At 34.0% G+C, this 15,066-nt stretch overlaps 1 protein-coding gene across 1 annotated transcript; it reads left to right on the top strand.

The window, feature by feature from the left end:
- Positions 1-8,936: 8,936 nt before the first annotated feature.
- Positions 8,937-14,377, top strand: LOC136803384 (serine/threonine-protein kinase PAK 4-like). The gene is made up of 6 exons (XM_067060106.1): positions 8,937-9,722; positions 9,952-10,085; positions 11,230-11,356; positions 11,726-11,851; positions 12,726-12,860; positions 13,467-14,377. Exons 1-6 carry the CDS (start codon positions 8,955-8,957, stop codon positions 13,617-13,619), a joined length of 1,443 nt encoding a protein of 480 aa, XP_066916207.1. The 5' UTR covers positions 8,937-8,954; the 3' UTR covers positions 13,620-14,377.
- The last annotated feature ends 689 nt before the right edge of the window (positions 14,378-15,066 follow it).

Here is a 15,066-nt window from a genome sequence, read left to right as displayed (position 1 = left end):
AAAAGAGCTCTGGAAGCTAGCTAATGACAAAAAAGATGTTTTTGGGGCACTGTTCATCGACCTTCCTAAGGCCTTTGATTGCATGTGCCACAAATTATTTGTAGCAAAGATCAATACATACGGGTTCGATGACCTTTCCACTGGGTTAGTCAAGAGTTATCTAGAAAATAGGCAACAAAGGATCCTCGACCCTTCTGACTCCTAGAATCACTGAGCTTTTCATTCGAATGCGAAACCAGGGTGCTTCAAACGCTTTCTTGAAGAAGCAAGTTGTCAAATGTTTTTCCTGGTTTCCTGACTGTTTTATGAAGTATGGGAAAACCGTCGAAGAATTTTTACATATTTTCAAATTGTGAACTTGTTTCTTGTGTATTGTATTGTGTGTGTGTGTTTTTTTTTTTTTTTTTTTTTTTTCTGTTTAAAGAATTAGCATTAGCATCGGAGGTATTCATTTCCTACTTTTCTTTTCCCTGTGCAGTCCTCCCGTCGCGGCTCGCCGAACCGGGTTCGCGTCCAACTTACGATTCTGTTCTTTTCAGTTTTTGTGTGATTTTTTCCATTTTTGTGTGAGATTGTGTTTGTTACAAATGTTTGTTTCACCTGTAGTGTACGTCTTTCTGCCCTTTTGTACTGTATTTTGTTGTAGTGTCTGTTTGTTGTCTGTTATTTGTTTGGAAGCTGCTGGTCAGTTCCTTTTTCTATTATGTTTTCCGAAGGCGACTGAGTGTGGGCCCTTAAACACGTGGAAAGTCACTATGCCAGTCACAAGTCTGGAACTTCGGGTTTTGTTTTGTGTTTGTATGTTTTTCGAAAAAATCATTTGACAAAAAACACCAAGGAAAAAGATTAATTCATGTTTAGAATGTTATTTCTGAAGGAATTAAGACTGTTGAAAAACTTGTATTCGTTCGTCTTTAAACGGACAACACAGTTACAGTTTATGTCTGCAAAGACGAAATCCACAGGTCCATCATTAATTATAAAATCTTTAACTTTATCAATCAAGAAGATCAACTCTTGACTTGGTTAGATCCAAATGTACTTTAACACTATCTTTTGCATTTTTCCTGGCCTTGTAAAGCTAAGTACGCTTGCCGAAAGAGTAAAACTTGACAATGATGGTTTTTTTATCTCGCCCTACACGATGTAGTAGGGGGAAATTTGTTCGTTTTTTTGAGGTCGCTCGATTTCAAAGCACTTGTTATACATTTTTGGAAAGCTAAGGGGTAGGGGAATCAAAATAACTTGGGTGCCAATTTTGTTTCGGACACTTTGGTGTGATTTTCGGACAAATACGACGGTCTCAGGCAAAAATCATAGGGTGAAAAAGTAATGAAAATTTCAGCTTGAGAAAACGGAGACCTGTTGTATATTTTTGGAAAGCTCTCAAAAAATTAAGATTAGTGATATATTGCGAGTATAGGTGATTTCAGTACCTAACTCGAGATATTGAGCTTCCGAAAGCGCAAAAACTGGACAAAACAGCTGTTTCTGGCTGAAAAACACTGAAAAACACTGTTTTTAAGGATTAATATCTCGAGTTAGGTAAAGAAATCACATATACTCGCAATATATCACTAATCTTAATTTTTTGAGAGCTATCCAAAAATATACAACAGGTCTCCGTTTTCTCAAGCTGAAATTTTCATTAATTTTTCACCCTATGATTTTTGCCGGAGACCGTCATATTTGTCCGAAAATCACACCAAAGTGTCCGAAACAAAATTGGCACCCAAGTTATTTTGATTCCCCTACCCCTTAGCTTTCCAAAAATGTATAACAAGTGCTTTGACTAAAAAAATCGAGCGATTTTACAAATTTCCCCCTACTAATGTGCACGATCAATATCATCTGCAGAAATATTAAGTTTCAAATCCTTGCAAATATCCACCACTTTTTCAACACAAGTAGAAGCATTTTCATTGTCCTGTTTTTTTTTATACCATTAATTCTTAAACATGACCTTCTAGAATACTGTTCCTGTGCATCTCCTTGTTTTGTCAAAAAATCGATAGAGCTCGAGAGTACACAGCATTTTTGTCAGACAAAGTATTGACCGAAGATGTAAGGTCGAACACCTTTTGTTCAAGAAGATGAATCCTTTCCTCGTGATCTACACTGTTCTTCTCTAAAGAAGCAATTTTCAGCTCTTGGTACTCAAGACGCTCTAAGGGGGGGGGGGGGGTTTCAGGGGTCTTAAATACCGTCATACCGACAAAATTTTGGGTCAAATACCGTAATACCGTCGGTGAAGGAAGCCTAATACCGATACCGATATTATATTTATGTTTTTTTTTCAAAAATAATGAATTTTCAGTGTTATCAAATCTCTTGTGTAGTAACAAATTAAAAACTGTACAAACAAGTCTTGTACTTTATGAGGCCTCCCAGTCAACCCTCAATTCAGGTACTCACGCACAAATTTTTGCCAATTCACGTATTCACGCGCAAAAAAAACCATTTTCACGTCCACGCACCAATTTTGCTTTTATATCTTTGGTTAAACGATTGTGATCTTATTGGGCTAAATTTAACCTTTTTATGGTCTCTTTTAAACAGATTGACCTATTCTTATTCCAAACATTTTCGCCAATATAAGTTTTTTGCTAGTTTTTGACCTTTTTCTCGATATCGTCGACTTTTTAAGGCGTCTTTTACAGCTATTCGAGCTTTCATAAAGCAATATTTTAGGTCTGCCGCGCCAAAGTTACTTGCTTGTTACGGGAGGCAAATGTGAAATTAAGCCTTTCCCCCAATAATTTCTTCCTCGCAGATTGAGAATTAATTAAAAATCGAGGTTTGGGCCAATTAGGGTCTGAGATAAGCTGTAGACTTCAACACAGGCTTCATAGAGGTAGTGCTGTGGTGCAATTAGAGGACACGAAATCTAAAGTTTAAACCCCCTATCGGAGGAAAAATAATAACGCGAGCTAAGCGAGCGCGAAAATTTTTCGACAATTTTCGCTCTCCTTTGTTATTGAAAAACGGTTTTAATACGCTATTGTTAGCCAAGTATGCCTTGTTTGGTCACACAATTTTTAATTTTATTCAACACTGACCATTTGTTGGCAAAAATATGGTACGGCGAGCGACGTACCTGCCGTACCCGGTGCGGCGTTCCAAAAAGTTTCGCCCAAGAAAAAATTTAAAATGCCTAGATTGCCTGAAAACGCATCATGTGCATCATGATGTGAATTATTTTTTAATCGTTCGATTCTGCACAAGATGTTTTTTACTACCTACTTTTACTAATTATTGAGGGAGTACATACCGCCTTTACTATCTCTAAGTTACTGCAGTATCAGTGTATTTTATTGTAGTAGCAATATAAGTGAATACGGAGAGACGACCATATCATTTAGTGCTGACGGAGAAAATTTTATCTAGACTCATTTGTTGGATGCAGTATTTGCATCACAAAAGTTGTCATTAAAAAATGGGCCCGCAGAAAAATAACGAAAATATTTGTTTAGATATCGTATCGTTTTTCACCATGACAATAAGTCAATAGGACATCCAAGATTGTGCGAGCGAAGCGAGCAAGAAAATTTTACTGGTTAAAATAGCGGAATAGACTTATCTTTTTTGAACATTTTTCTGCATGAAACTCATGAAGAAACTAAAAGGTAAATAGTTTTATACCGAAATACCGTTTTTTATTGATGAAAATATCGAAATTAGCCACATTCCGTAAAAGGGCTGACAAAAAAACAGGCAATTTACCGATACCGGTAGAAATTGAAATACCGTAATCCCGTCGTTTTTTTTTTGTAATACCGATTTACCGGGGGTAAAAAGGACCAATACCGTTCATACCGTAAAAGTGAACCCCCCCCCTCTAACAATGTTTGAAACATATTCTTTATCTTTATCATCCTTCGTTGCAAGTTTTTGGCTAATTTCCAAAAGTTAAAGTTTTTTGTCCAGAAATTCATCTTGTTTTGTAGTAGTATCAGAGGAACTCCTCAAAACTCTTTGACTCATGACAGCAGAAAAACAAACAAAACCAGATACAACAGTGAAAGAGCAAGACAAATCAATCAAAACAATCCAAAAATAAGCAAAAAATTTCTCGACACCCTTCAATTCAAGTTCTTTAGATCAGCATGACCGTCCGATAATATTTTTTTATTCGAAATATTTTTACTGACTAATTAGTGAAATACATACTACATCATAAACTCGCAATAGTGTAAAAGGCGGCTGTAAATGGTAAATAGCGTGGTAATATAATAGGTTTTAAAAAAAATTGCTTTTCACTCGTTTTCCAACTACCCGCCCGCGAAAAAGGGTGGTGGCTCTGGCGGAACCGTTGCAAAATCGGATGAGTAATTTTAAAATTCCGATTTCCCGTTCGGATAATGAGGGAGAACCAAATACAAGGAAAAGGATAATTACAAGGTCTCAAAAGAAGGTTGTCTATTGCTCATTCCGACATCGACTTATAACCTGACTGAAATTCGAGCCGTTACTAGCAACCCTGCGGGGCCCAAGGCGCCGAGTATGCACCCGGCACAGTGACAAGCCGTTACTAGCAACCCTGACCCTATCTAACTGTTAGTTAATCAATTCCAAGCAACAAAACCCCCGGAAAATTTAAAATGTCGGAATGAGCAATAGACAACCTTCTTTTGAGACCTTGTAATTATCCTCTTCCAAAATACAAGATGGCGGACGACTGACTGAGATTTTGCAAGAAAATTTTGTAAGAAAAATGTATCTTTACTCATAATCTAGTGTAGATTGAACGCGTAAGAGCCAGTTTTTTGTAATCGACAGGAACGTAACTTTTATCATCGATTAGTTATCGATTACCGTCAATTATCATTGATTGACCATCGATTGATCAATCAGTTCCATCAATAATATGCCAAAAACATTTTGTTCCACCACTTTCACTTAAAGATAGGCCGCCATAGAATGAACTTTCTTTTATAGGATGAAACATATTCATGTGGCTTTCAGCCTTGCAGTCCATCGCAGAGGCTATTTGAGATATTTTACTAAAACTAGCCCAGAGAAAAATTTTTAACCTTTATTATTATTTGAATGCATGCCTTTTTAATACCGTAGGATCGTCTAATCTCGACATACGTCTTGCAATCTCGACACCGGATCTGTAAAATAATCAAAACAAACCTTGAATGAAATTCTTGGTATCATTCTTATCGAACAAGTTCATCCATCAAACTAGAAGTTCAGTAAACATTGCAATCCTTTCAATTAAAAAAACAGCCAAATTATAAGCAGTTTTACACAACACACGAAACCCATGCAAACTTCCTCGTAACTTTCTCGTGTGCATCATTAAAATTTTACAACTTTATTACGCTTCAAGTCACGTGATAAAAATAATTCGCGCGCTTAGTCGACCTGGTTTCCATTTCCTTATTATTTATTGCAAGCACACGCTCTAGGCGCTAGAGGAGGCCGCGTTAAACTTCTAGGCGCCGCACCTAGCACACCCGGTCCCTTTTCAAATTCATAAGGAAACCGGGTCTTTAAATTATTTTCGGTTCACGGTAAAAAGGTCTACTAAAAAATTCCTCGCACGTGCAAAATGTTGTTGTGATTTGGGCATCTTCGTTGAAAGCATGCTAATTAGTTTTTTAGTGATTACTACATCGTTAAAGTGTTCTTTTCAAATATAAGTAATAACAGTTCACATTTCTCATATTATATTAACAATCTGTGACGTGGATAGAGAGAGAGAACAATTTAGTGATTGATTGATAACTTTGGTATGTATTTGTTTATGTTTGATTTTTTATTTCGAAGACCAGCCTACAGCTATGTCAAGATTGCAAGACGTATGTCGATATTAAACGACTCTACGGTACTCAAATCAGCTCAAATATAAAAAAATTAAAAAATTTTAACTTGGTCATTTTAGTCAAAAAAGTCATTAAAATTGATTAGTCTCTGTGATGGAGTGCAAGGCAAAGCCACATGAATATATGGTTCATCCTATAAAAGAAAGTTCATTCTATGGTGGCCTATCTTGAAGTGAAGGTGGTTGAACAAAATGTTTTCGGCATATTGATGGAACTGTCAATCCATACTAATCGATGGTCAATCGATGATGATCGATGGAACGTAATTTTTCGCGTCGCTTAATCGTCGATAGTATCGATTACGCATCAATTATTATCGCTTATTATCGATTATCATCAATTACCATCGATTATTTTTCCGCATCGATTTCATCGATTGACTACGCCTGGGATTGTTCACTGCATATATAATTTCTACGGGAAATCAAAAGTAATTTCATTCAGCTTGTGATGTTTGACAGTTTGAGAGCTTGGATGTTGGGAAGCTGCAAGAATAAAGCCAGACGATCTCAATCGAACAGAATCGACGATCGAACCAGTCGAACAACAATCGAACCAATCGAATATTACCCAGAATTTTGACGTTCAATTGAGATTCAATTGCGTTCGACAATCGAATTTCAATCGGTCGATTGCGTTCGATTTGGTTTGATTGGTTCGATCGTCGATTCCCTTCGATTGAGATCGTCTGGATATAATAAATAAGAACGACTTTGAGCTAGGCCTAATATTTAAAAGAAAGGAAAAGGTCTCCAACTCCTGATAAATTGTTGCACTATCTATGATTGGATGATATAAGATGCTTTAAAAAAATCAAGAACTAAGACAAGTACCGTTTAAGTTGGTCTAATATAGACATCCCTCGTCTAATTCCGACACCCTTCTTTAGAGAAAGGAATAATATGAAAGCTTGATTGAATCACTGATTGAAAAAGGATTATTCCTCTCTGACCAATAAGCAAAGAAAAACAGTTTCAACCTTTCTATAAATTTCAGCCGATAAAAAGGGTGTCGGAATTTATAGAGGAGGGGTTTCGACCAAGTTACGGTATCAATGGGTAGTTCATTTTGGGCAAAAATCTCATCCTGAAACCGTGAGTGGCTATGAGTGGTCTTAAATCATCCAACAGCCCTGCCTAATTTCCAACCCCCCAAATAACTGTTACGAGAAAAATTCTATGTTTACAAACATTCCCTCTCCAAGTTGAACGATAAACTAATTGCAAGAACTCTCAAAACAAAACATCCAACAAGACAACTTTGATGTCAAGATGTCAATTATAATGTGATAAAAAAAGCAGGCCATTTTCTAGAAAGACAAGAAAGCGTGAGCTTGGAACCAAAAATGGAACTTTTTCTGGTGATTTTCTAACAAAAAGGCAATTTTTGCTGCTAATTTCAACATATTTGTAACTTTTTGTTGGGGCAGCGTCCGATAATCGGACCCTTAAAAGGCATAAAAAATGGCCTGAAAAGTGTGAGCTGTTAAAATAATTATGAATTTTATTCTAAAAATATTCGTTGTTCGTTTATCTTGCTTAAAACGTTAACAAATGTTTTGGGTGAATTGCAGAAAAATAGTACTATTTCCCGTCCGCATCAGGCACTTTTTGAGGACCCATAGCTCAACTTTGGCAAATGCAATTTCTAAGAACTTCACATTTTTGTGAACTTTACTAAATAGCCTTCCTTGGATTGTTATATAATTTTTTTGTTACAGCCTCAATCTTGAGAAAATGTTGCGGACGGGAGACTTTGTTGCGGACAGGACAAAAAGTTTTTCACTCATAGCTAGTACATGTAAAGTCAAGAAAAATGATACTGCTGCAAAAAGCATGTGGTTCCCTACAGTTCATTGGCTTGATACAGTTATAACATTAAAGTTGTCTCAAAAAAGAACGGCACAAATTTCTGGACCGTATTGGTTTTTACCAGTTTTAACAAAAGGCAAATGTCTTTAACGCAGGAAACAAATATTAAATTTGACTCTCATTTGCTCGTATTTATAAATTTCACAATAAAAAGAACCTTTTACAAATTATTTTCTTTAGCGGGCGTTGAATCGATATTGACATATTTAAAGATGTCCAATGCTGTGCATCTTATGCCTGCATATTGTCAGCATCGTGCATATTGAAGATATTTTCAGTTATAATCCAAGGTAGAATAAACTTAAAATAGAAAGGGGGTATTTTTTAGTACTCCATACAATGATGGGTGTTTTTTTTTAATTCTATGTTTAAATTTTTCTACCCAGCTTGGTTGCTATGTACACGTCCTGACTGATCCAAAGGGCTTTTTTTGTGTGTAAGAAACACTCTGCTCGGCGGGTACAACACCAGGTGACAGCTAGTAGATATCTAAAGCCTTATCACTATCCCAGGCTAAGAAAACTTAAATTTATTGCCTGGGAGAACAACTTAGATAAACACCCTTTTTTGTTTATTATCTTTGAATTGAAGTGGGCAAAGACAACTGCTCAGCTCAATGATGTAGAAAGGTTTTTTAAAGGTATCTTCAGTTGTAATCCAAGGTAGTAACAAACAGAACATGGAATAGGGGCATTTTTGATCAGTTTTTTTTTAATTCAATGTCTAGATTTTTCTACCAAGCCCCATTGCTATGTGCCCATGTCCTGTTGTTAAAACTTTTGATTGAAATTGAAAACAAAACTAAATTAAATAGCTCAAGACTGCGTGCAGGTATTATCGAAAAAGTGAAAGGAAACTTTGATTGAATTAAGTTGTTCTTTTTCAAAATGTCCAATGTCATTGTAGTGAAGAATTTTGGAAATTATTCCCAAAACACAAAAAATGAGAGCGAAATTTAAATTTGACCTGGGACTGTAAGTTTTATTAATATTTTCAGGAAAGTATAAATTCAGGGCACAATGCTATTATCTGAACAATTGTGTTCCTCCCTGAATTAGATATGCTTACTTTAGGAAAGCAAGTCACGCAGCAATGCACGCAAAAAAATGTTGTCATCATATCAGTTGGTTGCTAAAATTAGTATGTTATTTTTTTCAATTTCAAGCTAACTAATGAGTCAAAATTTCTGACCTAAACCTATCAATAACTTATAAAATAATGCTTTTTTCAGCTTATTATCATAAGAGAAATGGCTAAAGGAAAAGAAGCAAAAAAGAAAAAGTTAAAGAAGAAAGATATCAGCTTGCCGAATAATTTTAAACATAATTACCACATGACATATGATAATCGAGAGGGTAATTACATTGGTGTACCTCCACAATGGAAAAAATTCCTTGCTAAAGAATTTGAAAGACCAAAACCTTTCATTGATCCAAGTGTTGTTACTGAAATACAACCAGGAGCTTTAGTTTTGCAAGCTCAAACAGTCAGCCCTGGCATGAGACAATCTGCCAGTACAGGAAAAATAAATATCGCCAGATCCAATTCTCTACGACAAAACTCGGTAAAGTCCAGAGCTAAAAACAATAAGGTTGTTGAAGAATCTTCAGAAAACAATGCCCCAAATATGGCTTTGGATAGAAATAAAGCGGCTACAAGAAGTTTACCAAAGAATGTTTATTCAGCTCAACGTAAGGAATATTATGAGGCCAGACGTCAACAACAACAGGGACAAAATAATGAACCTTCTGATAACATGGATACCAGTGATGGTCCACCGCAATCATCAACAGCAATGAGCGATAATATTTTTGTTTCCCCTGACGAATTCAGGGAAGCATTAAAATTGGTAGTCAATCAAGACGATCCGAAAGAGATTTTTGAAAATTTTGTTAAGATTGGTGAAGGTTCAACTGGTGTTGTTTGCATTGCTAAAGATAAACGTTCTGGTAAACATGTTGCCATTAAAAAGATGGATCTTCACAAACAACAAAGGCGAGAATTGCTTTTCAATGAGGTATTTATTTCTTGACATTTCCGTTATTTACAGTTTCTGATGTTGGTTGTTTTTCTTAGAAAATATTAAAAATACATTTCAAAATTTTAAGTTAAAAGTAGTACATTACTTCAAGTTCCATGTTATTGCAATAATCATACGCAAAAATAAACTAAAGTTCCATTTAGTTGGAGTTATTACTTAAAGGTGTAACTCTTAAAATTAAAAATCTTAAAATCTTATTTTACAGGTTGTGACGATGAAAAACTATCACCATACAAATATTATTGAACTTTACGATGCTTACCTTGTCAATGAAGAGTTGTGGGTTGTAATGGAATATCTGGATGGTGGTGCATTGACTGACTTAGTGACCAACACTCAGTATGAACTTTTCTTATATCTTAATTAATTTCATTTGGTTTGTCAATACAATATTAAGCAATGATAATATGATGCTTTACGTTCAAAGTCCTTCCGTTTTAAACTGATTTTTGCCTCAGCGAAGTATAATACCGGGTGCGCCAGAAAAAAGTATACAAGTTTGTCGAGATATTGTAGGCTTTAGGATGAGAATTTTTATTTGATTCTTTTTTCATTGTATAGGGGAAAACCTAACTTAAATTTTGGTATATAAAACTTCAAAATCGGTTCAGTCAATCAAAAGTTATGATAAAAAAACTGAAAATCTTGACTTACCCAAAAATTCAAAAATTCATTAAAAACAGTGAACAAAATTTGAATGTACAATTACCACTATTATCAAAGGTATTTCGATAAAATGGCATTTTCTAAGCATTTTTTTGGTAAAATGTTGGTCTTTAAGCTTTCCTCGACTCATTGGATATTAAAATAATTCAGATTAAGCCTCAAAACTAAAATCGGCGTCGAAGTATCGATATGGTGGCATTTTTAAAGTTTCACTTGAAAATTGGATGTTTTTTTTAGTTTTTAGCTATTTAGCAAGAATTTTCGAATTTTTATGGAAATTTTTACTTTCTTAGCAAAGTTTGAGCCTCAGCGACCTTAAATCAACCATTTTACAGTTGCCAATTGACAATTTTATTCATTTATGGCTATTTAACTGTTTAAATGATATTAAACAGAGAGAAAATTTTGTTCCTTGTTTCTAACGAATTTTGAATTTTTGGGTAAGTCGAAATTTTCAGTTTTTTTAGCATAACTTTTGATTGACTGAACCGATTTTGAAGTTTTATATACCAAAATTTAAGTTAGGTTTTCCCCTATACAATGAAAAAAGAATCAAATAAAAATTCTCATCCTAAAGCCTACAATATCTCGACAAACTTGTATACTTTTTTCTGGCGCACCCGGTATAACGAAACTTTTCATTCTCAGATTCAGCAAAACTTGAAAAATCTGTTTCAGTCTAAATGAAAAAAAAATTGCTTTGACCACTAATTCAGAAAATTTGAATCTTTTAAAGATTATATATTTCCCAATTATATTAAATACAACTATTTAAGTACAATTTTTTTACAATTAAATCTCTATCTGAAATTTTTAGGTTGAAAGAAGAACACATTGCATATTTTTGTAAATGTTGCTTGAAAGCTTTGGAGTATCTTCATTCACAAGGTGTTATCCACAGAGATATCAAGAGTGACAGTATTTTACTATCCAGAACAGGACAGGTAGGTAAAAAAACATCTTTCTCGAATTATGCCCCCAAATGAAGCCAAACATTAGAGTTATGGCCATTATCTTTATTGTATACAATTTATTACCTTCTGCCTTTTCGGGTAGAATCGCTCAAATTAGTAAGGTCAGCAATTTTTAATTTACACTCCTCTCGAGGAACATAAAAAAAGTATTTTTGGCCTCGTTTCAATACAGTTAATGATACTCCAACTGATTTTCATTCAAAATGGGAAGCTTTTACAAATGATTGCAGATTATGTAAGTATTTTGGCAACAAAACTTTGAAGCAAGGCCCGCATTGATTTGATTTGATTCATCCCGAGAACAGTGCATTAACTCATATTTTGTCTTTTCTTATTCAGATCAAACTATCTGATTTTGGTTTTTGCGCTCAAGTCAGCAATGAGATTCCCAAACGTCGATCCTTAGTTGGCACTCCATACTGGATGGCTCCTGAAATCATTGCTCGTGACTCATACGGTGCTGAGGTATGGTTTGAAGACATATGAAAGATTTTTTGATTCCTACACGTTTCAGTTTTTTCTAGTTTGAACTGAAAGTTTTCTCATAATTATGATTTAATCGTAAAATAGTTTAAGAAGGATTCTTTTGAGAGGCTCAAATAATATATTGTCTAAACTTTAAAAAGTGTTTACTTCTGACTGATTTTTGCTTCCTGATGATTTTGATGGTCCAATGAAGTAGACTAAAGGATTCCGCCAACTTGAAATTTTCAATTTCGTTTTCGAACATAATATAAAAACACAAAACATAACATTATTTCAAAATCCCACTAACATTATTGAAACCAATTAGTTGTTCCCTTGGTCATATGATTTTGGGTCTAAAATGGTTTGGATTTGTTGTGTGATCAAGCAAAGACAAAAAATAAGTCTATCAAAAAGCGATAGAGACTATAATAAATCGGGCATCGAAATTAGAGTTATTCTTTTTGTTTCAGCAAAATGATATTATTTTAGCTAGTATTTAAAAGCTTTGAATTCGAAGTATTTGTAACATTTAAACGGCACACCCGGTATAACATTGGGCTGTTCCATTAAAAATCCATACAGGTTGGGGGGGGGGGATGGACAAAACAAGTCAAAATAAAATTCTTGTAAATGTGAGGATACCCCTGGAAAATGGCAAAATTTGCAAAAGACCCATGGAAAGATTTATTTTTATACTTTCAAGTGACGATGGACGAACTAAAACCTGTCTTTTACCCCCTGGAAATGTTCGTCCCCGAAAACCCCCCGTCTTCTCTCCCTTCTGACGAGTATGGAGATAAAATAGAATGATCCATTGATTTTGATTATTGACCTGAAAGTCATTCTCAAACCGTGTTTACTTTAATTTCAGGCTGACATTTGGTCTTTTGGTGTGATGGTGATTGAAATGATCGAAACTGAACCACCCTTCTTCAACGAGCCACCATTAATGGCTATGAAGAAGATTCGAGATCAGCCTCCTTCAACGCTGAAAAATCCAGAAAAGGTACGATTGATATTCTTAGAAATTTCTTATTTTTTAGTTCTTAGGGCTTGCTTTCGTCTGAAACGTTATGATAACTCGACTGATTAAATCGATTCGATTCAAAGTGTTGTGGGAATAGCCGATAGATTTTTAACGACAATTATTATTATTATTATTGATTTATTTGTTAATGCAGGTCAGGTTCTATATACAAAATTATATACATATATTATATACAATTCCATATACATTGGCAGTAAAAACTGATGTGGACCTGCAGGCTAAAAAACGAAAAAGTAAAAGCAACCACTGCAAAGGCAAAGTGTTTTTACACATGCAAAACTTGAGGAGATGGGATAAGGTTTGGTGTTATTTCTGTGGGAATTCAAATGATTCAAAAATATATACTAGGTATGACAGTAAGTCAAAAAAAAATTTGAAAAAAAAATAAATAAATAAAGGATTTCAAAACGCTGTTGAATAGTTGTGACGGACGACTTGGTCCAGTAGATTAAATGGAAAAGTTATAACATTTTAGGGTTGAATAATACTCATAGGAAATTGACATTTGTTATATGTGTTGTTTTTTTTATCTTTTTATTCGCTTACTCTCTTGTATCTCTTTAGGTTTCGCCAAAACTGAAAACATTCATTGAGGCTTGTCTACAAAAAGATCCTTTCAGGCGCTCATCAGCTTTCGAGCTTCTACAACATCCATTTTTACACTTCGCTTCTCCGCCCTCTACGATTGCAACTCTAGTCAAAGATAGTAAATCTTGATGCCCATTGATGCTCAGTTTTGAATTAGTTATTGTTATGTATCCTGAGAGAAGTTTTGCGTTGGTGTGCACCGTGCTTTAAATCAAGCACATGAAAAGGCTCTTTCTCACGTGTAAACTTAATGCCTTGCAATGTATTGTATGCCAGAAAAGTATAGAGTTTCAGTCGAAAAAAAATCATTACATGTTTTATAATAATGTCAAAAAAAGAAGTAATTGGTGGAAAAGCTTTTAATCATCGGTTGTTTTGATTCCTTAAGTTCTCTATGGCGAGTGATGCACGTAAAACTTGGAAGCCTGAAACATGCTTCACCTGGTATTGCAATAGGTAATCAGTAATGAAGATTTAATCGTGGATAATCATACAAAAATGCTTAAAATAGTAATTAATGGTCTTGGACCTTGATAAAAATGATATTGTTATAAACAGTTTTAGTGGTTTACATAATTTATAATATGCGTAAAAGTTTCATTAATGAATGCGTTTGGCAGTTACTGTATTTAACAAAAGCACTTTTAATTTTTTTTCATAGTGTATAAAATTATTTTTATAGAAAAAAAATATTGTAGGGCTATAAACAAGAAGGTTTAGAATAGATTTTAATTTTTGTTGGAAAAGTTTTATACCAAAATTTTAAATGAAAATCGATGTAATGATGATTTTAAAATTAGTTTGATTATATTTTTGATAACTTCTGTTTGCCTTTATTCTGTGTAATGATTTTAGTAATTAAAAATTATAACTTTTTTACCTATCTTAATGAATTTATTTCCCACTAACTTTATTATTGATTTTTTATTGTTTTAAACAATTTGTTATTGAATCCAATTTTTATACTTTCTTCCTTCCTGACAGATTTAATACCGAGTAGCTCAAAACAAAACTGGATTGAATTGAGATTTTTGGGAAAGTTACATCGTTACTTTTCACTATTGGAGAAAGGAAAGGCACCTTGAATTTTGAGCTATCATAACATAGAAAAAGTACTTTCACTCGTTCAAAATCTAGATTTTATAAAAGACTGCTTGTTTAAAAAATAAGCCATTTTTGAGAAGAAAAAAAACTTTATACCTTCCATTAAGCACCCGGTATAAATCTTCAATATTTGTCTTATATGTCGAATTTATGCAATTTTTCGCTTTACTCTGATTCAATTTTTCAAAGTACATTTTCATGAAATTTTGCGCTTTACTCTAGTTCTTAAAGTAAAGATTCGATTTGTTCTTTACAATTTTTTGAAAATATCACAACAGACCACATAAATTGAATTTTTTTGACACAATTTTTAAGCTTAGAAATAGGTAGAACGCCACTTAATTTTAGCAAATACAAAAGGAATAACCTAAAGCCAATTAATCTCGTCACATTTTTTAGCAATTGACAATTTCAGTTTGCAAATACTAACTAATTATTATTTATATGAAGCTTTTTTTCAAAACAATATCAT

Source organism: Clytia hemisphaerica, unplaced genomic scaffold, assembly GCF_902728285.1.
Source record: "Clytia hemisphaerica strain Z4C2 unplaced genomic scaffold, Clytia hemisphaerica genome assembly, whole genome shotgun sequence".
NCBI classification, from domain to species: domain Eukaryota; kingdom Metazoa; phylum Cnidaria; class Hydrozoa; order Leptothecata; family Clytiidae; genus Clytia; species Clytia hemisphaerica.
The sequence above is the reverse complement of the archived record's forward strand: the minus strand, read 5'-3'. Positions and strand labels throughout refer to the sequence as shown.

Bases quoted from the DNA above. Each gene is read 5' to 3' on its own strand.
- LOC136803384 (XM_067060106.1), top strand. From the start codon at position 8,955: ATGGCTAAAGGAAAAGAAGCAAAAAAGAAAAAGTTAAAGAAGAAAGAT. The intron at 10,086-11,229 runs GTATGAACTTTT...TGAAATTTTTAG, and splicing joins GACTTAGTGACCAACACTCA to GTTGAAAGAAGAACACATTG. The intron at 12,861-13,466 runs GTACGATTGATA...GTATCTCTTTAG, and splicing joins CGCTGAAAAATCCAGAAAAG to GTTTCGCCAAAACTGAAAAC.